The following is a 25,077-nucleotide window of genomic DNA, read 5'->3' as shown; positions in this document are numbered from 1 at the left end:
AGCTGGTAAAAAGGTGAGAGTCAAAACACAGAGATTTAAAACGGGAGTCAGCAAACTTTTTCAGCAGGGGGCCGGTCCACTGTCCCTCAGACCTTGTGGGGGGCTGGACTATATGAGGGGCGGTGAACGAATTCCTATGCCCCACAAATAACCCAGAGATGCATTTTAAATAAAAGGACACATTCTACTCATGTAAAAACATGCTGATTCCCGGACCGTCTGAGGGCCGGATTTAGAAGGCGACTGGGCCAGATCCGGCCCCCGGGTCTTAGTTTGCCTACCCATGATTTAAAGGCGCCACTCCCATCCTCCCAAAAACCCTTGAGGATAACTAGAAAGTTTTTCTGACACAATGGGAGGGGGGTGGGAAGAGGGGAGGGAGGAAAGTGTGAGCTAGAACCAAATTATGAACATGTGGGTGGCAGAAAAAGAACAAAACGTTTCAAAACAAACCACCACCACCTCTTATGCAAAATAACAACAAAACCAGGAGGGGGAGGCCTCTCCCTAAGGAGGCCCCTCCTTCCCCAGAAATTTCCCAGGCCTTACGGAGAGGCCTTGTCCATTATTTGACAAGCCTTGATCTAAGATCAGAAGGATGGTTACAGTCGAAGAAGAAACAAAGAACACACACACAAATGCACACACCCTGAGTGAACTCGCTTCAAGGTTAAATAATTCCTCCCACTTGCCACAGATGAGAAGCAAAAATTATTGCCTATAGCATATCTCACTACAATTAATGTGCTTGCTACCCTAAAATCATTCCTTGGAGGAGCAAAAGAGGTCAAATACGGTTCAGTAAATCCAGATATATTTTTTAAAGAAGGTGAAACAGATCAGTAAGATTTCTACAACTGCCACGTTATCACTGGCAAGGAAGGCTTTCTGTTTGCAAAAAAATAGACCAGGCCTAGTGATTTATTGTCAGCCACCCAAGCCATTTCATTAATTTTAAGAAGCTAGAAAATTAACACGACAGCATCATAAATAGATCAGAGGCACAACCAAAGCTTGTTTGTTATTGTTAAATAATGAAACAACCTGCTCGATTCAATAAAAAAAAAAGAGAGAGATAAGCCGCCACCGAGGTCTACTCTCATTCAAGCAAAAATTATTCCGATTAAGCTGTGATGCTGGAAGGAATGAGGATTCATTCATCCGCTCTGGAATGACCAACCTGTGGTTAAGCCACACACTTACAGGATTATTTCCAGCCAAGAGAGAGATTTTTCCACTATTTGTCCACAGTCCCCCTCCACCATCCGAGGCCTGACCTCTAAACCCTCATCTGCTAATGCATGGATAGGCAAACTAAGGCCCAGGGGCCGGATCCGGCCCAATCACCTTCTCATGGACAGTCCAGGAATCAGTGTGTTTTTACATGAGTAGAATGTGTCCTTTTAATTAAAATGCATCCCTGGGTTATTTGTGGGGCATAAGAATTTGTTCATTTATTATTATTATTTTCAAAATATAGTCCGGACCCCCACACCGTCTGAGGGACACTGGACCGGCCCCCTGCTGAAAAAGTCTGCTGACCCCTGTGCTAATGGAAACTTAGGAAGGGAAGGGAATGCCGGTCACAGTCAAGAGGAGCTGTCCTCCCTGGTCATTGAGGGATCCAGGGAGCCAAAGCAATCCCGTAAATGTACACTGAACAAGAAATAAATAGATTTGGTGGCTTAAGTCTTTGCTGGACAGATTAATAGCACTGAAATTTTCCTCAGGTTTTAATTGAGCAGCTTCCAACCTGCCCAGCAAACCCTGCAAACTCTTCCCTCCAATTCTACTTATCGGTGGGGTCCCAATGACAAGCAAGGGAGGTCTGCCCCAGGGTAGGTTGCTCACCCATTAATGCAAAAGGTTTTGCTGTTGTCCTGCAGAAGGAACGGTGTCATCTATCAGCTTCTTGAAAAGGGGAGGTGTGTGGAAAGGAACATATACGGGATGCAACACCTTTGACAACCTTCTTTTCAGTTACTGCTAAAGAAGATATGGTTTTCCCAGTAGTGATGTATGGAAGTGGGAGCTGGACCATCAAGAAGGCTGATCGCCAAAGAACTGAGATGCTTTTGAATTATGGTGCTGGAGGAGACTCCTGAGAGTCCCATGGACTGCTAGACGATCAAACCGATCCATTCTTAAGGAAATCAGCCCTGGAAGGACAGATCGTGAAGCTGAGGCTCCAATACTTTGGCCACCTCATGAGAAGAGAAGACTCCCTGGAAAAGACCCTGATGTTGGGAAAGATGGAGGGCACAAGGAGAAGGGGACGACAGAGGACAAGATGGTTGGACAGTGTTCTTGAAGCTACCAACATGAGCTTGACCAAACCACAGGAGGCAGTGAAAAACAGGAGTGCCTGGCGTGCTCTGGTCCATGGGGTCATGAAGAGTCAGACACGACTAAACGACTAAACAACAACAAAATTTCTTCTTTATAACCTCAATTCTCAGAAATATTTTATAACTTGATCAGAAAGATATGGCAAGGTACATTATTAAATAGCAAAAGGAAACAGAAGCAGAGATCCCCTGTCACAATACCGGCCTTATCAGGCCTTATCTATTCATCATGATATAGATGCAACTGCTGTCCACATTTTAAAACCACAGATAAGAGACTGGGAGCGGACTCTCTCACCTTCTCCTCCTCCCTACCTTTGTCAGTATTTAATGACAGTGCAGCATTATTTCTCCACCGCTAAAGATGACTAAAACTAACCAGAGCTGGCTTTCAACTAGAAATCAAGGCGAGGCTGGGGCGGGGGGAGAGACTTGAAGCTGATCTGCAAGTCTGAATCCAGGTTCAAAGGTACGCTACACAGAGCTCCTTGAAAGAAGATAGGGATAAAAGTATAATTAACTAGGTACAAACGGTAATCCCTGACGTTACAAATGAACAAACAATGAAGCTAGTCTACCCCTCCAAAGCTCCAAGGAGAAATTTCATCCAAATTCTGAAAGACTTTTGGGGGATGAAAGGGCCCACATCTATTGCAGGTTTTGTCACCATCTTTCCCTCTCCCGCTTCAACTGTGGTGGTTATCCTGGCAGCCACTATCCTTCCCCCAAAATGACGCTACACCAGGGATGGGGAGCGTTTGCCCCCCCCCCGAGGTTGCTAGACTACAACTCCCATCATTTCCTGACCACTTGCCATGCTGGATAGAGCTGATGCAAACTGGAGTCCAACGACATTTAGAGGGACACAAGTTCTCCATCCCCAGGCTATGTGATGGCATAACAATGGGTTGCTCTAAGCCAGGCATAGGCAAAATCGGCCCTCCAGATGTTTTGGGACTACAACTCCCATCATCCCTGACCACTGGTCCTGTTAGCTAGGGATGATGGGAGTTGTGGTCCCAAAACATCTGGAGGGCTGAGTTTGCCTATGCCTGCTCTAAACATCTTCGGAACAAAAATACCACAGCCACTGCCACTATCAATAAGGATCCCTGTCTTTCTCCTCATGTCACCTCCTCAAGACGAATTGCTGAAATAGCCTGAAAATTCAGGAGCCCTTTTGGGAGGGTCCAGGTTTTAACGATCTTGTGCTTTTTTGTTGGTGGTGGTGGTGGTTAACAAGAATCCAATGAGACTCCCACATACAAATTCATTCAGGCATCTAAACAAAGAATTTCCCAACCTGGTGTCTTGGACTACAGCTCCCATGAGCCCCAGTCAGCATTGCTAATTATCAGGGATGATGGGCGCTGTAACCCAAAATATCTGGAGGGCACCAGGTTGGGGAAGGCTGATCTGAAACCCCTCTTTCATTTTCCCTTCCTGCATTGCACAGATGAAGCATGATCATTCTTGTAAACACACCAATGGCATCTGCATGTTCCCTTTCCTGCAGTTCTACATTGCTGAAGCTTCTTCTCTCTGCCTGCTATACTACAGTCTTGTCCTTCGCCAATTTAAAAGCAAACTTAGCCAAAAGAACGAAGATATTCTATCCCTAAGGATTATCAACAGTTCAAAATAAACCTAACCAGTGCCAGCCCTGAAAACAGCAGGCTGTGCACTATGTGTGCATGGATGTGCATATGTGCATATTCTGGTACTGCTGTCAGTGTGTTTGCACTGTAACAACCTTCCCACTATCTCACGCCTCCCAGTAAGCACCAATGTGACCAGTCGGAGGTCAGATGAGCGATGGTGCCTTACCACATTTTCCTCTACTGACCTCTTTAGAAATAATATTCGACACTCAAACCCAGTGCAACGTTTAGCCGTGTGTTGACCACACCAAGTGCTTCTACGGGGCCGGTCCTAACATTAGGCAGACTGAGGCAGCCACTTAGAACCATAGAATTGTAGAGTTGTAAGGGACCCCAAGAGACTCATTGCAGGGGGGTGTCATGAAAGAGCCATAAATTTGTTGTTGTTGTTGTTTAGTTGTTTAGTCGTGTCTGACTCTTCGTGACCCCATGGACCAGAATGTGCCAGGCACTCCTGTCTTCCCCTTCATGGATCACTGCCTTGCCATGGTGAAGGGGCTTGAATAACTCAGAGAAGCTATGAGCTACGCTGTGCAGGGCCATCCAAGATGGAGAGGTCATAGTGGAGAGTTTTGACCAAACGTGATGCACCTGGAGAAGGAACCAGCAAGCCACTCCAGTATCCCTGCCAAGAAAACTCCATGGACAAAGACAACAGGCATAAACTTACAGTTACTTAATTTATTGTTTGGAGAAGGAACTGGCAACCCACTCCAGTATTCTGCCATGAACACTCCATGGACAAAAGGAGAAGCTTTGAGAAGAAATTCTGGTTCATGGGGTCACGGAGAGTCAAGCACGATTAAGATGACTGAACGCCGAACAATGAATTTATTGTTACTGGTATTTGTACTGCTGAGGAGGTGGAAAATTTTCTGCCTTGGGTGTCAAAATGACTTGATGAGCACTGAGTACTAAGCACCTTGGCTTGGGAAAGGTGCCAGTTCCTGTCCCACCTTAGAAGCATAGAATTGCAGAGTTGGAATGGACCCTTAGGGTCATCTAGCAACTGTCCCATATAGGATCGAACCTGTAACCTTGGGGTTATCAGCCTCACACTCTAACCAACTGAGCTATCCAACCTCTGCCAGCAAAATGTTGTGGTCCAGCCCTGGTGCCTAGAATAATTTTTTAATAGGTGTAGGTGCTCTTGCTGATTTCTTCACAAAAATAACCTAATGAAATAGCTAGAATCTGGAGAGAGGTGACAGAAATCTCTGTGCAACACCCCCCCCCCACTCTTAAGTATTTACTTTTTGCTGAAATAATGGATGCTAAAGGTTGCAATCAAAGTCTAAAGCATAAACAGTAAAACTTCAATAAAATGTGGAAAGCAAAACAAGCTTTGCATGATAACATTTCCCATTCTGCTTTTCCGTTGAAACATTAAGCTTTCAAAAGGATGTTGTAGTCACATTTTCCAGCAGCAGTTATTAGAAATATGCACATGTTTAGAACTAGGTCAGCCTCTACAGTTATTTTACCAGCAGAGAGAAACTGTTTAGACATCACTCTAATGCTCTTAGCTTCAGCAAACCGGGGCAGAGCAGTTTTGAAATTAAACAATATAGGGAGAGAGAAAAATAGCAACTCAGTAGAAATGTCTCCTGCACTGAGATATAAAAGAGGAGGGTTTAACGCTATTTTAGAAATTCACACTTCTGAAGAACTCCAGAAGTTTCTGTTCAGTCTTGGTTCACTTTCCCTCTCCTATCATCTTTGTTGAAGGGATTAGCCTACAGCAATCGGAGGATGCAGAAACCAGAATTCAGAATAAATATTTGCTGACAGATCAGCAGCACACTCCACTTGCCTCTTTTATTTTGAGGGGGCACAAAGGGAAGGGGGGGCAGGAGTATTGTCACATATTAAAACAGAAATGCCAAAAAGATCGCCTTCACAAGCATTGGTTTAGAGGAGAAATCAAAAAAAAACAAAAAAACCCTGTACAAATGACTGGTTAATCTTGCCTCCAGCTTAAGGCTCAGGGAGAGTTTATAAAACCATATCCAGGTTTTTTTATATTAAAAAAAATTGCAAAATATGCACTCAAATCCAACAGCTTTAAAATCTTAACCCCAAGACCTAATGAGAATTAGCCTTCCATCAAATGATCATGCAACATCTTATGAAACTCTGCTTGGGATTAAGACTTCCACAGGCCACCCAGAACCTCTGTCTACATGCCTTCCCTCTCTGAACACAGCAAAGGGAATAGTTGAGAACAACTACTCTGCTCTTTTAAGAGATTAGGAGGGGCAGCAATGAGAGATTTTATTTATTTAAAGCATTTTTTTACTCCACTCTTTGCCCAAAAAGTCTCTCAGAGAGGATTACAAGTCAATTTATTTTAAATTCCCACCTTCAGGTTTGGAATTCAAAGGACACAACACAAAAGGAAAGGGGGTGGGGAGGGAAGAGGAAAACAGTGAAACTCAGCCACCAATTCTTAAAGTGACGGTTCTTATCGCGACCAGCTAGGGTGCAAACCGTTCCGAGAGTGAAGGAGTCTAACAGAGCTCCTGCTTCCTATTATCTTCCTTTGCTGCAGCCTGATTGGATGGCTGCTGCCAGGTGACAGCTGAGGGAAGGAGAAGGCTGATGGAGATGGTTATTCAGTAGAGCCAGTGGAATAGCCCTGCATCCCTTCTCTCCCTCTGCTGCAGCATTTGGGGCCCTGGTCTTGAGGGACCACAAGTGTCATCTAGTCCAACCCCCTGCAATACAGGAGTCTTTCTGACCAACATGGGGCTTGAACCCACAACCTTGAGATTAAGAGTTTTATGCTCTACTGACTGAGCTAAAGCCAGTCTGGGTCTGGTTAGTGCTTGGGAATCCCATGTATGCTGCCTTGGGTCCCATTATGGAAGTAAGGTGCGACAGGAGAGTAAGGAAACAAAAATGAGTAACTATATAAAGTGCAGGTAGCCAAGGAAATATATGTATTTGCTACCTGAACTTTAAGGAGATCAGAATCACAAAGGGAGGTAGACAGCCTGAGGAAGACACACCCCATGGCCGTAAACAGAAAACCCATCAACTTATAATGGTGTCATATGTTGCATGAGACAGGCAATATTATTATTATTATTATTATTATTATTATTATTATTATTATTATTATTATTATTATTAATCAGCTGCCCTTCGACCTAAGGTCCCACAGAGTATCACAACAATTTAAAACACATTAAAACAGAGTGATTATTATTACTTGAAAACACAAGGTCTTAATTGCATGCATCTAAAACGTCAAAGACCAGAGTAAAGAGACATGTCTTCGGCAGTCAAGGAAATCCGAACAATGAAAGTGACAGGCAAACGTCTGTGAGGAGGGAGCTTCGCAACCCTGAATTGTAGATACTCAGACACTGGAACGAATGTCGTCCTCACAACACACCACTAGGAATTTATCAAGCCATGCCCATCTCTAATAAGTGGACAACAGGAAAAAGGACTTAGGCTGCTCCGTTGCTTCCAATCAGGGTCCGTTCACTGGCCCTCATCTCCCACTTACCACAGCAAAGAGGACGCATTTTGCTTTTTTAGAAATAGGAGGGTGAGGTGAGTGATGAAAAGACAGAAGAGGAGAATCCCTCCTGAACTATCTTTGGCACCTGAAAAACTGTTGAGGCATGCACACCCGGTCCCAGCTTGCGATTAATATACAATTTATTCATATGCAATTTATTAATATACAATTTGTGTGTTGATAATCGCCCTGGGATCTTCAGATGAAGGGCAGTGTACCAATTCAATGAATAATATTAATAGTGATTCGGCAACCTGTAGCTCTCACCTGGAAGAAGCCACACACGTTCTCCATCACCTTGGGAAGACTTCTCTTCAGTTTGAAAGATGTTTACGCATAGGTACAATCTCCCAGAGATATTTATAGAAACACAAGACTGGCACACAATGTTCTCTTTCACAATCGTACATTTTTGGACCAGGTACTAGGAAGGCGGGGAGCAGGAAACTGTAAACACCTTGAAGTTAATTCTTCCTTTACAATCAGAGCCCAGTAAAAATTAGAGACAGATACACAAGGAATGCTTAGCATGTGATCTCATGCTCCGGGAAAACACAGAAGGCCTTACCTTATAGACTTGCCCATAGGTGCCATTGCCAACGAGTTCAACGAGTTCAAAGATGCCTGCAGGATCCTAAAGAGAAATAAACAAAGGCATTTCAGACGGTCAGTAGCAAATACTTAAAAGTGGCTGCAAATAAAAACTTTGTTAAATTTGGCTAGTCTGCATTTTGCAGGGGCGCTTTTACAGAGTGCTGGGAGACATGGGACACAGAATGAGTTCAGAAGGGTGGGGGGCAAGCGTCGTAGTAAGGGTCAAAACCCCTTCTCTTGCGTATCTTTCAAAAGTGCAAAAAACAAAACATAAAACATCTTAAGAACATACGTTGATTCTTGATTTATATGCCATAACAAACCAAAATGAGGTGCTCTAGAAGAAGCCATGTACAACTAAACTACTAGCAAGGTTGCTTCACTTTCTAACTTGCACCATAAGTGCTGGGGAAATCTTCAGTTTCTCATTTTTTCCAATCTTAAATTCAGTTCTCCACATTTCCACGGCAGTTAGCAAATTTTATTTTTAAGAAGTTCTTACGAAAATTCATTCACATATTGGAGCTCATGAAACACAGATTTGCTGAATATTCACATTTTTGCAAACCAATTTCCCCTAATTAATGAATTAATGAATTTTCACACACTCTTTATTCCAGCACATACTCTTTTTTTACACACTATTACTTCGCACAGCGAAATTTGGAAAAGTGCAGATTTTGAAGGACGGCTCTTCTTTCATCCACGTGTTGTTTTGAAAACTGCAAATTAGCATCCCTAGGCACCATTGAAATTTCACTCATAAACTCTTAGGCCATGTGACACTATCAAAAACATACATCAAGAATGCCACCCACATTAAGCTCACCCCAAATAGTGAGCCCATTGGAGAAAAGGATAGGTGAGAGCTTAAATCAGATTAGGTTTTGCTCGTGTTGAGGGTCACTGTCCGGCAAACATCTTTTGAGTGTGGAACTGGGGTGGGCCTGGTCATTCTGGCCAGTGACCTTGTGATATTATGAGATTTTCCCCAATGTAGATACAATCAGCATAGCTTGTTTCAAACTATTTGCTTCCCAAGTTAACTCCACTCAGCTCTGTTTGAAGCCCAGCCTTGTCAGAATTGCATCTGTGGGCGGAATTTTTTGCCTCGCAGCTATGGGAGAACAGATGACCTTTCGTTGCTACCACAGCCACAGTTCTATCTTGATACACTTCTCATGGCCTTGCCACCCACTAACCACATCTCCCAAGCATTTGTGACCTCAGGTAGGATCTACCTGGAAGAGAGATACGCAACCTTCAGCCCTAAGGCCTAATTTTATGCAAGCAGCTTGGGGCAAACTGAATCTGTTAAAAGTCAAGAACAGGAGAAGGGGTATGGGGACCTACGTTCGAACAGAGGCAAGAAATGGCCAGGTCACTAAGCATTCCGGGGGGGGGGGGTGCAGTTGGTAAAGTTGCCATATCCTCAGTCTATAATCCTGGTTCAACGTTCACTGGCTGACGTCTGCAAGCTCCAAGGATTGATTTCTACCTAAAAAACAAGAACCCCCAACTCACTGGCAGTGGAACTACGTGAGCTGTGAAAGATTAGGAGACATGTTTTGCTGGGACACAAACTCAAGTTTACAAGGAGCATTGGCTGAGACTCATGACTGCGCCCCACATAAATTAGGAACCTTATAAAAGGAGTGAAAATAACGCAAATCAGGATCTACAGGTAAATCTGTAGGTGATTTGTAGCACACCAGCAAGACTGCCAGACTCCCATTTAATAATAGCAACTCCAAAAAGCCCTCCCCTCAAAAAGCAGTGCTCCATTAGAGCAGAAGACAGTGTTCCCCCCCCTCTCTCTGTGTGTGTGTGTGTGTGTGTGTATGCTTTGTGTCTTCTTGGGTTCTTGTAAAGTCCTGCAAGCTCAGTCCAGAACAAGGCAGACTATGCTGAATAATTTGTTCTTCTGTTATGAAGCGAAGACTTCAGAGCTTCCAGCGCAAAAAATAAAATAAAATAAAAGGTAGCTCTTGACATCTGCTCACCCCTTCCTTAGGATGCAGCCAACATCCCCTTGCGCTTGGGCAATGCGGGGGTAGTTCGGTCATAAGTGGAGATGTCATTTCGCAGGGGAGCTACACTTTCTTTATTGAGATCACCAATAAATCCCTGCTAAGCTTCTAAGGAACCCCAACGCTTCTCCAGAGCACAGTTTCAAAATCATTTTGCTTAGGGGGTAGGGGGGAAAACAAAGGAGAGCCTTTTTTCGTCTTAATGTTCAAGGGGAGAATGGAAGGCTTCATTCTTATGTTGCACAAGATCAGAAATGTTTTATGCGCGGGGCCATGCCAAGGCAAACCTGCATGCCAGCTGCCGCCGCCACCAGCACCACATCGCAGCAAGGGGCACCAGAACCGATTTTTTTAATGGTGCCTTTCACGTCGCTGTAGGCTACAGAGAGAACTTCCCAGGATGCGATTGGGCTGAAATGCCCAGCCATGAAGCCATTAAAGGCCTCTCAGCTGGGGAGATGCCACAGGGCGAGGGGAATGCGGAGCACAGCTGGGCCAGCAACATTCAAACAGAAGCACACAGCTCAAAATGGACAAAGACGTGGGATGTTTCTATAACCTGAAAGGCATTTTGTGCCATTAGAGCAGCAGGCTCCTATTGGCAGAGAGAAGGAACAGGGAACAAAGTGGAAAAGAAAAGGGAAAGGGGGAAAACCAGGAGCTATTGTCAAGCTGCGGCTCATGCAGTTGCATGAAACAAAGTTTTTTTTTTGGGGGGGGGGATATACCGTACATGTGCGTGTTTTTGAAAAGAACATTGGTGCCAAACAAATGTGTTGTTGTTTTTTTTAGTTGCTGATCATTAAAACTCAAGAGCGGGAAAATAGCTTGCCGTAAGCAACAAGCCTTGCAGAAACGAGGCTGAAACTACACTGGTTCAAGTACCACTGGGAAGGATATGGGAACTATAATGACTCTCATTTTAAATAGGAATCAGCAATAGGATGCTGTTGCTAAGAGTCAATCCACACTGCTCTGGTGTAGCAGCCCTGAAGGAGGGCTTTGCTGGTTTAGTTAGGGCAGATTAGAACATAGGGGAGAGAGGTAGGTGTGCACTTGTATGCATGGTGTGCATTGCACACTGCGGGCATGGAAGCATCCGGGCACGGAGGCACTAAATCAGTACGCATTCCATTTTTTCACGCGGAATATGCATGGAGTTGGGGCGCTGGACTCAAGAGTTCAGTATCTCGTGTTCAAGCAAGTGCATGTCAAAGCATCTGTCTTAAGGGCATGCCCAGACAAACTGCTACATGCATCCACCACACACAGCGAGGTGCACAATCCATACCACAGATATTGATCTGTGTCCTCCCCACCTCCTGCTCCCCAACCCTTCTCCATTGAAAGAAGAAGATTGCAACATTCCCAAGCCCTCCCAGGCAACTTCATACCTGAGCACAGATCTGAACCTAAGGACGCTGATCAAAACCTGATAACACTGATCGCTGCTGCACATGCACCCTTTTAAAAACAATACACTCTGCCTCACACCTGCATTTCACCATTTTGGCACACCAGCTGCCCAATGGAGGGAAGAAGAAGTGGTGGACACCCCCCCCCCAAGCACTGCAGAGCTCAGCTATCCCTATGTCCAGTCATTTTTGTTTGGTCAGTGTCCAAGACACACACACACACTGTTACACAAATTCTTGTGGACAACTCTTTTTGTCTTTTGCTACACAATAAAAATTGCCAGTTCTTCTGCATCAGATGCATATTCTGCTGCATGTTCCGGTGCATTTCATTCTGCAGCAAGACCGCTGCCATCTAGGCGCTTAGGACAGGTAGCTCCATCACCAGAGGCAGTGCATATGGGATCTGATTTAATGAATTCTCACAACCTGTGAGTCGGTAGCCATTTTTAAATATACCGCATCTGATCACTGGTGCAGTGAGTCTGCATTTTCACTCACAGGCAGTAGCTCCCTATCGTCTCCGATTCTCTTTGATGCTAAAACAGCCACGGATTGGACCTAGGATGTTCAGCATGCAAGAGCCTGTGTTCCAACAAGGACCTAAGGCTGCCTTCTTTAGAGTCCACCTGCACACCCATTTTCTAGAAACAAAAAGCAAGATCTTTAAAAAGCATTTTTGTGTTGCATGCTCTCCCTCTCTCTCTGTGTGTGAATATTTTATTCCTGTTTTGCATAACCACAGTCAGTCAAAGAAGCCTAGCAGCTTATGTCAAGTCAATGAATGGCATCTCTTTTTGCAGCTGGCACTAGCAGTTGCAATTTCACCAAAGCCATGGCAACTGGAGCAGAATGCTAGTTATTAGCAAATGCAGAAAGAAAAAGGGGGAAAAACACACGTTTAGTCTTCGTTCACGCTAACAACGGGCTGGTCCTTGATTCTGCTTTTACCCACACAGCTTTCAATGGAATAATGATTCTTCATTATTCTTGACACCTTCCCCCTACCATCAGACCATCTTTGTATAAAAATATTGCTAGCCTGAGCTTCAGATAAATACAGCAAGTTACAGGACATGAAAGCGTGTTGACACTTCTCGCACATCCATTAAGTCCTTTCGCAAGATCACACACCCCTGTACCACACCAAGTAAGCGCCAGTTGAGAACTCACAATCAGTGATACATGTCAGGATTCTATCTTCTCCTGTAAGCATTAAAAGTGTGTGCCAGGAAGGGACAATCCATTTCAACTTGCTGCAACAGAGCTGTTAAAAAAATATTTAGAGTTGTTGGACTACAATTCCCATCAGCCCCTGCTGGATGCCCAGCAGGGCTCAGTCAGTAAAGCATGACACTCTTAAACCTCAGAGTTGAGGGTTCAAGCAAAAGCTTCCTGCATTGCACAGAGTTGGACTAGATAACCATCGTGTTCCCTTCCAATACTACAATTCTAGGATCACCTGCAGGTCATCAATGAGGGACAGACTGGTCTATAATAATGGCCAGGAAGCATGGGAGCTGGAGGGGGCAGATCTGGATGGAAGTGCCAAGACAGGAGCAGGACCCAACCAGGTCAGCAGAGGGGGCTGCAGAACAGCACCCCAAGTTCCAACTCTGTGAAATAGCCTCTTAAGGAGACCAGCCTTGAACTGGCCTTGGCTATACTTGCTTTGTCTGGATGGGGTGAGGGGAGAAATTGCAAATTGCTTAGTACTACAAACTAGAACCACAGAGACCTGAGAGCTGGAGAGAGCAGCACTGTGCCAGGGAATACAGGGAGCTGAAATAGCTCAGGAAATGTTCTCTGGCATTTAGGAATCAAAATATGAAAGCGTTTAATGGAGCTCTGTAAATTATTCAGAAAAGCTTAAATGGAGACCGGCGCAGCATAAGCAGAGCATAATCTCGGACCAAATATAGTCACTTTTTTATATAGATTATGGAATTTGGGATTTTGCTGCTTATAGCGATGTGCTACATTCCGTTTAGCAAATCTCAACCTTCCCCCCCACAGCTCATTTCTCAGACAAACACCAGGGGGCTTGCTATTACCTTTCCCCACCCAAATACCTTTATTTGTCTTTCCACCACCAAAAGGCTATGGGAACCGAGATATCAGAACCGAGCAGACACTAGCGCAAGCACAAACCACAAACCACACAGCAGACATGTGGCTGGCCATCTAAAATGCAACCATGTGGGGGCCAGACACCACACGACAAGCCCCTTGTGATCATAGGTCCTTCCTCCCACATAGCTCTGGTGCTTTTCCAACACAACTCCTTCCTCAAAACCAACCTTTTCCCGCATGATCGTTGGTTTTTCTTCTTACTACCAACTGTAACAAATGTCAAGTATGGGCAACAGTATTAGCCTCCATCCTTCCCTTTCTGCCTCTGTCTGCCTCTCCCCTTCAACTATTTGTTACAGGCCGGGGTGGGGGACCTCAGCCCTGGCCTGGGGGCCAAATGTGGCCTTCTGGACACCTCTATCTGGCCCTTGGAAATTTTTTTTGGCAACAACCACTCTCTTCTACATCCCTCGCGAGCTCTGCTTGACTTTATGTCTGTTTGCAGAAAGGACTTCCATATATGGGCTCTTTGGCATGGGTCTCACTTGGGAAAATATTGGTGGATGGATGGATTGAATTTATATACCTCTCTATACCCACAGGTCTCAGGGCGGTTCACAGAATAAAATCAGGATATAAAACCACAAAATACACAATCAAAATAGCAACAACAACCCAATAACCCATATTTCCTCCTTCCTGCTTGCCCAGAGATCTTCCAGGGGGTCCCAATGTTCTCCTGATGGTTCCCTTGGGTACCACGAAGGCCCTCCCTTTGTGGCTGGATCTCCCCTTTGCTCCTCCTCCCCCTGCTTGCCCACCGCATCCCCTCCCCCCCAACCAGGGACATTATATTAGCATCTTCAATACCCACAAAGCCAGTCTACAGCCCAAGAAATTACTGTATCGTGGGAAGAATCCCAGTTCTGTACTTTGCCCCCAAAATGGCGCCAGGCACATTGAAACTGTAAAGGCTGAGAGATTGATTTAGCTAAAATTTCAAGTTCTCGTTGCCCACATTGGTTTTAGAACAGATGCCATCTTTTGACTCAGGCCTGCTGGGGCGAAAATCTTGTTGGATGCTAGTGCCAATATTTTCCCTCTGCCACAACCAGTAGACAATGCCTGAAAGTGCATTGCTTTGCTAGCCTGCAGGCAAAGAACCAATGAGAAGGTGCAACAGGGTATACCTTACCTGGTCTACTGTTCTCACAAAGCCTCTTAAGCAAGGAGATATGTACTACCTTGACAACATGTATAATCTTTCTAAGATTAACACTGTTATGGGTTTGGGCGAATGGTCTGTGTGATACCATAGGTCCCTTCCAAACCTGTAAGTCTGTGTACAGAAGACTAGAAACTATAGAAGGAAGATTGTTGAACCAGTCATAGGCCAGTTCCTTTGTCAAGCTCAGCTAAGGACCTGCCATTTGCATCTTGAAAGAGTGAGCTCTGTTGCCATAGAGGCGTATGGGTGGGCCTGTCCCCATCTCACCTGACTGGATGCCACCCAATAGGACAAAGGGGAGAATTCTTTGTGTGGGTTGGACTGATGATGGAAGCTGGAGACACAGAGACATGTCTGTTCTGTCCTGAACCTGAGCCACAGCTGGTGGCTCCCTTGGAAACTGAATGGGAAAGCAAGATCTTGCAGAGTGTCAATGCTGTGAGCCTATGCTCAGGTTATGAATAAAACCATATAACCTAACAACACCACAGTTTCCACTGGCTTTCATGCCAAAAGAAACCTAAGCCTAGCTAAACACAGGCGCCCCTGCTATCTCTCACCACTCCAAGATTGGGATGATTCACCGGAATATTATGACAATATATTACATCATATTTCAGGCTATGTACCCCCGTTTAGACTGGGGCAAGTAGCCCTTTAACGCTACTCTACTTACACCATGTCAATCCACACTGCTGAGCTAACCAGTACAAACCACAGGACACTTGTATAAAACCAGTGGGGGGGAGAAACGCCAGCAACACGCAGAAAACCAATGGAAATTCCTCAAATTAAAAACAAGGAAAGGAACACTTCTTCCTGCGATCTTTTTTAATTTTTTGCAAAAATAAATAAATAAACCAGCACGTTTCTAATTATATCAGGCTGCCCAATTGCAATGTTTCTGCTCCAGAGCACCAGCCTGGAAAGCCATTTTCTGAGCAAGGCTCCATCTCTGCTGTTACCAGCAACCGCCGCGTCTGCCATCCCACTAATCCAGAAATATTAATTAAGGTGACCTTTTAGGCTTGAATTGTCAAGGGTGCAGCCATGCTTAAAAGGAAAAAGCCAAACAGATGCAGATATGCAAAACGACAAAAAATAAAATGGGGGCGCGAGGTCAGGGTTCCGCCAGTTTCTTCACACCCTTTAGGGTGTCGAGAGACTATGTTGTGGCACCTCAATAGAGTTTACAGACCCTCTTTCCCCAGGCAGGCAGCTGCCTTGGGCGACACAAATTCAAGGGACACCCACTCTGCCGGAAGCAGGCTGCTCATTCGCAATTGCAAACCGCTTTTGGCATGGCTTGCTCTCTGCTGTGAACCAGAAGAGGGAGGGTGTGTGGGTGTGTGGGTGGGTGTGCGCATGGGTGCAATAGGGCTGCAGCTTACTCTAAGTATGCACACGGAAGTCTAGGCTTCTATCACCACTTCTGGCTTCCTGCATCTACTCTCCATAAGCCACTATAATGGCAGGTCTGTGGCATTTGGGTCTGGTGCGCACACACTATCTGATTGTTATTCTCAAAGTAAAAAAAATTTTTTACTAACTTAGTTGGTCTTTAAGGTGCTACTGGAAGAAAAAAAATTTTTTTACTTTGACTATGGCAGACCAACACGGCTACCTATCTACTACTGATTGTTATTCTGTATGTCGTTCTCGGGCAGACACTCCCACCATTCCTATTTCTCCATTTTTCCATTTGTCCCAGATAAATCACAATCCTTATTTTGTCCCTGTTTTGCCCACAGGGTAATGCATTGTTAAAAGTTTCCTTTTCCCTGTAGTGCAGAGCTTTCCAAACTGTGTGTCGTGGCACGTTAGTGTGTCGGTGTGTTGCGCAAACGCTCCCATGCTCCTCCCAGGGCTGGAAAGGGGTTAATTTGACCTCTGGTTTGCTAGTAAAACTGAATTACTGTGTCGCAAAATGATGCATGTCTGAAAAGTATGTCACCAACTTACTTTATTTGCCGCCCATTTGACTGGGTTGCCCCAGCCACTCTGGGCGGCTCCCAACAAAACGTAAGACATCAAACACTAAAAGCTTCCCTTTACAGGGCTGCCTTGAGATGTCTTCTAAAAGACAGATAGTTGTTTATTTCCTTGCAATCTGAAGGGAGGGCATTCCACAGGGTGGATGCAAATACTGAGAAAGCCCTCTGCCTGGTTCTCTCATTGTGAGGGAACCACCAGAAGACCCTTGGAGCTGGAGCTCAGTGTCCGGGCTGAACGATGGGGGTGGAGAGGCTCCTTAGGTATACTGGGCTGAAGAAGTTTAAGGCTTTAGGGGTCAGAACCAACACTCAGAAACATACTGGGAGCCAATGCAGTTTTGTTTATGGTCCCGGCGGCCGCTGCCAGTCACCAGTCTAGCTGCCACACTCTGGATTAGTTGCCAGACATATCATTCTTCAGCATTCAGGTCCCTCTCCAGGGTCTCAAGGGGGAAGATCACACAATCCTTCCTCCGCCATGTGGAAAGACTGCATGAGGGGGATTACAGAGCTAGCCCCACACACATACACTCAAATGATATATACCACAGCCATACCCCTATACTGGAGCCACTTACATCAGAAACAATGGGGCAGAGTCCCTCCTTACATGGAAGAACTCTACAGTACCTTCCATGGTGGCGAACAAACAGCGGAGAACAGCTTCCATAGTGGATGGCCTGGCTGCAGCGGGGAATGTTTTCTTCAATACATTTGGGGGTGGGGAGAGGTAGCATGGAGCTCCCTAAGTAGTTGTACCTCAAAACAGGAGCTGGACACACTGCTTTTACCACTAATGCACATCAACACTACAGTTCCATGCTATGCACAGTCCACTATTGCACACACTGGAGCGGCTGATCCATAGTCCTATTATGCCTTTATCCCAAAACAGCCATACTCCGGGGATGACAAGACAATGGCAGGCCAAATGAACAGAGCATTCAAAAGCCTGAGGAGTACATTCTCCTAAGGATGAGAATGGGGTGTTACAAATCCCTATTTCTTTTGTCTGTGAAATGCTCAGGACTATTGCTCAGCTTCTGATATTCAGAATTCTGATGGGATGCCTCTACCTGTCTCGTGTGGGTGGCAAGTTTGATTCTCCCACTTTTCAGCACAGTAATTCCATAATAGCTCAGCGTGGCATCCTACACGCGCCTGGGAATTATAACATTTACATTAAGCTCATGAGGAATGTCACTGGGGAAGTTATGTGCCCAATAGAGAGGAGTCTGTGTTGTGGCCACAGCAACCAATATCATGCGGACAATCTAGCCCCCCTTCCCCCCCCTCTTCTAGGATCACTGACTCAAAGAGAACAACCCCTTAGTCTGCACAAGCGAAGCACCCATATCAGTGAAGAGCAAATTCTGAGGGAAAGAAGGCGAAAGCTTCTGTTTCAATATTACCTGTGCTTAATGGGGTATGTTTCCACAACGCAAAGTCACATTAGAGCATGGGTAGGCAAACTAAGGCCTGGGGGCCGGATCCGTCCCAATCGCCTTCTAAATCTGGCCCGCGGACGGTCCGGGAATCAGCGTGTTTTTACATGAGTAGAATGTGTGCTTTTATTTAAAATGCATCTCTGGGTTATTTGTGGGGCATAGGAATTTGTTCATTTCCGCCCCCCCCCCAAAAAAAATAGTCCGGCCCCCCACAAGGTCTGAGGGACGATGGACCAGTCCCCTGCTGAAAAAGTTTGCTGACCCCTGCATTGAGACCCGTGAAGGAGAATGGCATGTTCTACACAGCTAGAGCAAACACCACAACGTAAGAATGTCGCACCTCACTTCCCCCGCCAGCTTCCAAAAATGTGGCAAGTCTGACTTGGCATCCACTGGATGAAATATGATAGCCATGTTCAAATATATAAAAGGATGTCACATAGAGGAGGGAGAAAGGTTGTTTTCTGCTGCTCCAGAGAAGCGGACACGGAGCAATGGATCCAAACTACAAGAAAGAAGATTCCACCTCAACATTAGGAAGAACTTCCTGACAGTAAGAGCTGTTCGACAGTGGCATTTGCTGCCAAGGAGTGTGGTGGAGTCTCCTCCTTTGGAGGTCTTTAAGCAGAGGCTTGACAACCATATGTCAGGAGTGCTCTGATGGTGTTTCCTGCTTGGACTCGATGGCCCTTGTGGTCTCTTCCAACTCTATGATTCTATGATTCTATGAAATGTGATAGGGCCAACTGCTTTGTTATTATTACATGTATTTATTTAACATTTATATACTACTTGATTTTTTAAACAAACAAACCTCAAATCGGTTTGCAAAAAAAGAGTCTATCAATCAAATGACATGTATATGCCACCTTTCCTCCAAACAGTTCAAGGTGGCTCCCCCTCCCCATTTTATCCTCACAACAACCCTGAAACTGGTTCTGGACTGGCTGAAAACCAGCGGCGTAGGCGGCAATGAGCTAGATGAAGCAAGAGCTGAGATATACCAGGGATATACTTGGTACAAGGCAGTTTCTTACGTTCTTATTATTAATGCAACCTGCCATCTCTTTAAGCAAATAAATAAATAAAGTCCTATCCCAAATAAACACATTTGACTGAATACAACAAATAGGCAAATTTTAGTTAAGATAAGCCGTGCACACTTTTCCTCAGAGACTATTTCAGTCAGAAGCGAGCAGCAAATGCAATTTTCCCGGGGCGACTTTAGGAGAAAGACTACCATTAATATGGTTTTGCCCTCTTCATTAGGGACCTCTCAGTGGAACTAAAGAACAGGCACCTCTGACCAGGAAGCAAGATTTCATTAAGAGACTTGAAAAAGCCAATTTACTCACCTACTGGTTTGTTAAATGATAATTCAAAGATGCTCCCAGTATACCAGAGAACGGCTGTATCCTGAACTAAATAAATTCAGTGCCAAAGGCTGCAGGTGTTTATCCAGAAGAGGTCTTGTTATTAAATTAGAGCCTGAAATTCTGCCCTATTGAAAACCTCTTCTGCAGCCCTGCACACATTCCAGTAACTTAATACAGCCAGTGTTTTGTGGACACACAACCACAGATAAACTACGCAAACTAAAAACACACGTACAGCAAAGATTCTCTCTCTTCGGCATCCAACAGCATCCATCTCTGTAGCACATAAAGCCCCAAATACTTTAGATGTTCCATCCTTATAGATGGCTTTCGCTCCAAAAAGGGTTCTCTCAAATGTGCCCATGCCTAAAGCAGTAGTTCTCAAGCTGGCCTCTCTCCTTAGTTCTGAAAGCCTTTCTTTCATGACCAACCATCCCTTACAATATGCAGAGGAAAGTTGAGTGCCATCCTAGGCTATCATCTCAATAGGCCTAGGCTACCTGTTAAGTCTTCCATAACCTGGTTCCCCTCTAGATGTTCTTGAAGGTCATCTCTCATCAGCCAATAGCCAGGGATGAAGAGAGTTACGAGTCCAACAATTTCTGGAGGGCACCAGGTTAGAGGAGACTGACATACATACTGTTCCCCCAATAGTGTGCTCCAAAACCTGCTACAGAAGACTTTAGTTGCATAGTAGATAGGCAGAGGTTCCTTAACAGGTGTGGACAATGAATGAAAGAGGACACAGTTCAACAGAGCTGTGCATATGAAGTTGTCTCAAACCGCTGGTCTATTCTTGCCCAATTCTGTCTACTCAGGTAGGCGCTGACTCTCCAGATACCAGAGATCAGCTTGGAGGAGAGGATGGTGATTGAACCTGAGATCTTATACATGCAAAGCATGAATAGATGCATGAACTTGTCTTGGATTTGGATCCAGCCCTCTTGCACCTGGCTCAAGAACTATGCAATGCATCTTCAGGTGTTTTGAACGACAGCTCCCTGTCAAGCCAACTCGAGGATGATGGAATTTTGAATCCATCAACATTTGTAGAGCCACCGTGGAGAAGCAGGTGAGGATACAGCTTGAAAAAGCCCTACAGATATGCTGATCCACCAAGTGAAATGAAAGCCACCTGCAATGCATGCTAGCCTGCCATTCAATCAATGCACACATGTGTGTTGGTGATGCAGATGGATGGGAAGGGCCTTGGACTCCTGTGATCACTTGTTAAAATAAAATGGTCATCCCACAGTCAGGAGAAAGGAATGGGCCTGTCTGTAGCCAACTGTGGCAGTGGCAGCCCAAGAAGTAGCGCTAGTTTTCTCCATGCCTGGGCAAAATGACTTCTGCTTGCAAATTGGACTTTCCCCTACTCTGCTCCCCTGCACGCCCCCTAAATCTGTTCTGTGGGGTTCCTCCAACCCTCTGGAGAAAATTTGGGGCTGTGTGGGGCATGCACAGGGGGAAGAAAGGAGGTGAGAAGTCCCATTGTGCAAGTGAAAGTCATTCCACTCACACAATTATTTAGTTGGGTGTGCCCAAAGTAATTTGGCACATGAAAAATCCCAAGAACACTGTAAAGGTACAACAATGATCAGAGAATAATAGAATTATGGAATTGCAGAGTTGGGAGGGGTCTCGAGGGTCATCTAGTCCAATCCTCTGCAATGCAGGAATCTCGACACATGGTCCCCCATCCAATTTGAAACCATACCAGACCCTGCTTAGCTTTGCAATAAATTGAGTTAAGTTTTTTTTAAAAAAACAACTACTGCCCTTTCATGATAGCCAAAATTAGCCACTTGAGGTGGTCACCTCATTCTGCCTAACTGTAGCGGCAGCCCAGCTTAAAAGCCTACCAATGGGGGAGAGACATAAGCACATTTCCTCTACTGTTTTGTGCAAAAATATAAAGAAATAAACAGCATTTCTGCTTGTCAAGATAAAGTCTTGATAAGTCTCTTAACTGCAGTTATGTATAACAATGTTCCGATGTGGAAGGCATAGATGCAAGCCAGGTCATTTTACACAACAGTTGCCCGTTATAAATTAATGGTAATCTGACACATCTATGGGCAATTCGCATGCAAGGGAGAGATGTAATCCCCAAGAAAGGTTAGCAGAAAGCAGTTCATGTTGTTCGTGTCACTGAGAATTTTCTGGATGGTGAACCACTGCACATTGAAGAGCATGGGGGGAGGTGTAGGTCTTCTGAGGGCATATCTAGAAAATTCGTAACATGAACCCTGACCAAAACCATGTAATGGCAGTGGCATACACAACAAGAATCTTATGTATATGCAGGCTCCACATAGCGGTATAAAACCTGTTCGAAAAACTCATAAAATGGCAGGAGCACATGGAGTTTGGGGCATGATGGCTGGTGAGAGGGAGGAGATGGGGCCACCACCACAACAACAACAAGAAGAAGCTTGGAACTAGTCAGATAAAAAATTGCAAGCTAGACTTCTTTTCCTAGGAGGAATGAAAAAAACATAAAAACCTCCGAAATTTTCTCAGATATAATGAGTTGTACTCAATGAAGTCGCCCCAACCATTAGGCACAAGGACTTCTGCTTGCGCAAGAATGCTTCCTCTCCCTCTCCTTGTTAGCAAAGTCACTCAAATGACACAGACGAAGACCAGAGAGAAAGGAAATCCTGCGAACACTTTACTGAGGAAAATGAACAAAACACAGAGTACTTCAGACCTCTACACAGAAGGGAGACATTCACTTAAACAAACAGAGGAAAAACTACCTCAGAGCTATACAGCCAATCAGGGCGCTTGCTATCTCAGTGGACACCTTGCCAGTCTGTGGTTGCTAAGCAACACCTCCACCCATCCTGCTCTTGGCTAGGTAACTTTAACACAGGGGCTGCATTTATTGCATTAGTTTTACTGGTTATAATGTTGGTACTTTGGTCCTGGTTTCTAATGTGTCTTTTACATCTTTTGTGTTACAGAGCCGTCGCTTTCTGATCAATACACTGCCATGTTTCACTAAGTTTTAAAGGGCAGGAAAGAAATGCATGCCAGGATATTGCCCCGAATGTCATCAAATTTGCAGAGCAAAACTCCTGCAATTTTCTGAGTAAACGGGGCTGGAAAATGGATTCTTTTTCTTGGAAACAATAAACATGCAAACAAGCATTAAACTTCCTCCAGATTTCCAGACGTGTCTTTTGCAGTGTGTGAAAGATCACATAAAATAAGGAAATCATGAGGTAAGGAAACACTCGGAAAACAGAATAGAGTGCTGTCTGAATGCAGACCATAAAAATGTACCCTTCAGTTAATGAACGATCCCTGCTGTTGCAGTTCCAACACTTCTTCCGCGTGATCCCTCAAATCTGCTTTGGGGGTTTCCCCCAAGTCTCTGGAGCACGTTTTTTTTTGGGGGGGAGGGGCAGATAAGGAAAAGGAGAGGAAGTCTCATTGTGCAGGTTTAAGATCTTGAGCTAACAGGACGATTTTCTTGGATACAACCCAACGTCTTTTCAAAAAGTCTGGCCGAGCACTACTTCAGATTCAAAATGAAAAGCATTTGCTCCCTCCTCTAGGTGTTGCTGGACTACAATGTCCATCCTCCGCAGCCAACATGGCCAATGGTAAAGGACGATGGGAGCTGTAGTCTAACAGCATAGGCAACACATTGGCGATCGCCGGAATAAAGCATTTTCCTAACTAGCATGCAGATAACCATTAAGAGGAGCGGAAGAATATGGCCCAAGTCTGAAATTTCGTCCGTGTGGCATCCCATAATGGTGCAACACCCGAGGCCAAAGAGATCAGAGGCTTTTTAAAAATGCACAGAGAGGAGGGGAAAAAATTCTAGGTCAGTTCAGGGCCAGCTGACTGCCTCTAATTTATTCCTAGATAACATCCCTTTTGTGTAATAGTCAGACTAGGTCTGGAAATAGACAAGAGACATTCTCTTCACACACACAGCTGCAGAGAGCTACCAGCAATGGGGCCCGTGTTGTTAAGGTTAGACATTTTAAGAAATAGAGTGCTTTAAGATTTTCTTCTTGACAGCTCTTCACAAAGTCTTGCCACTAATATAAACCCTTCTGTGTGAACAGCCAGCTTTACGGAAGGCCTCCTGGGGCATCTAAAAGATGCCTGGATCCGTGCTATTTTTTGGTATGTTGCTTTGGTTATAAGCTGAATAATGAAGCAGAAACACACTGAGTATGATACAAACCTTCACAGGTGTCTTATTATGTCTCCCTCGTTTTTATTCCTCTCAGGCAAAATATTTTCCTCCTTCCTTCCGCCTCCCCACCAGTCCTTTCCATAAGAGTCTCACAAGGCGAGTATTCACAGATGCAAAGCATTTCCTGGCATTCTCCTAGATCAAGGTGCATTACACGGAGACTGTAAACAAGACATTTAATTTTTCCCTTTGCAATAAACTGCTGTTTTCCCCCTTCTCTAGCTTCCCAACTACTAGTCAAGAAACAGCATCTTACTGGCATTTGTCAATTGTGCCAAATTGCAGTTTCTAAAAGATAACAAACGTTCTATTTGACAGATGCTTGAAGAGTTTATTTACACATTTATCTCCATCTTTTTATCCCAGTACTGCAGCGTGATTTATCCCCCCTAAGCGATAACATCTCATATTACGATGATTTAAATATATATATATATCTCCTGCTTTGCTTATCAGCTACTCTCAAGTCACATACTGGATGTGTTATTTATATGCTATCCAAATGGGAACAGAAGCCAAAGCAATTATGACGCTGCCAGACCAAGCACAAACACCTCTCCAAAATCAAGCCAATATTTTTATTGGGGACAAGCAAGGCTCTTTGTATGAGAGAGATGGTTCTTACGGGATATTCCAGCATTGCAGGAAGTTGGATTAGATTACCCTTGGTGCCCCTTCTGACTATGACTCTATATATTACACAAACATTTTCTGTGTACCTGTGCAAGTGAACAGTCCATTGAAATATATTGTATTGCTATTGACAAATACAGTCGTACCTTGGTTTTCGAACAGCTTAGTTCACGAACAACTCATAACTTGGATGTCGCAAACCTGGAAGTAGGTGTTCCGGTTCGTGAATTTTGCCTCAGAAGCTGAACATCCGGCGCGGCTTCCAACTGGCTGCAGGATGCTCCTGCAGCCAATCGGAAGCTGCGCTTTGGTTTCCAAACGTTTCGGAAGTCGAACGGACTTCCAGAACGCATTCTGTTTGAAAACCAAGATACGACTCTATGCACGTTTTCTGGTGGTGATAAATCTGCAATTCTTGTGACAGTTCATACATGAAATCAGCCCCCACTTCAGAAAAGGATGATCAAAATTACCCAGGGGGTAGAGCAAATCCCCTATTAGTTACAACATTGGGGGCTTTTTA

The 25,077-nt window shown here is 44.8% G+C and overlaps 1 protein-coding gene across 6 annotated transcripts in view; it reads right to left on the bottom strand.

The window, feature by feature from the left end:
• The window catches only part of TNIK (TRAF2 and NCK interacting kinase), a 297,411-nt gene that overhangs the window by 241,165 nt on the left and 31,169 nt on the right, over window positions 1–25,077 (bottom strand). For all 6 annotated transcript variants that reach the window (XR_014007042.1, XM_081189958.1, XM_081189957.1 and 3 more), the window contains exon 2: window positions 8,110–8,175. Coding sequence is in view for 5 of the 6 variants with exons in the window: in XM_081189958.1 (XP_081046084.1) it covers window positions 8,110–8,175 (66 nt within the window). In the remaining variant the exon portion in view is untranslated. The remainder of the gene's footprint in view (window positions 1–8,109; window positions 8,176–25,077) is intronic.

The sequence above is a fragment of the Podarcis bocagei genome, assembly GCF_964188305.1.
Source record: "Podarcis bocagei genome assembly, chromosome: 4".
Classification (NCBI taxonomy): Eukaryota; Metazoa; Chordata; class Lepidosauria; order Squamata; family Lacertidae; genus Podarcis; species Podarcis bocagei.
This window is presented reverse-complemented; position numbering and strand designations above follow the sequence as displayed.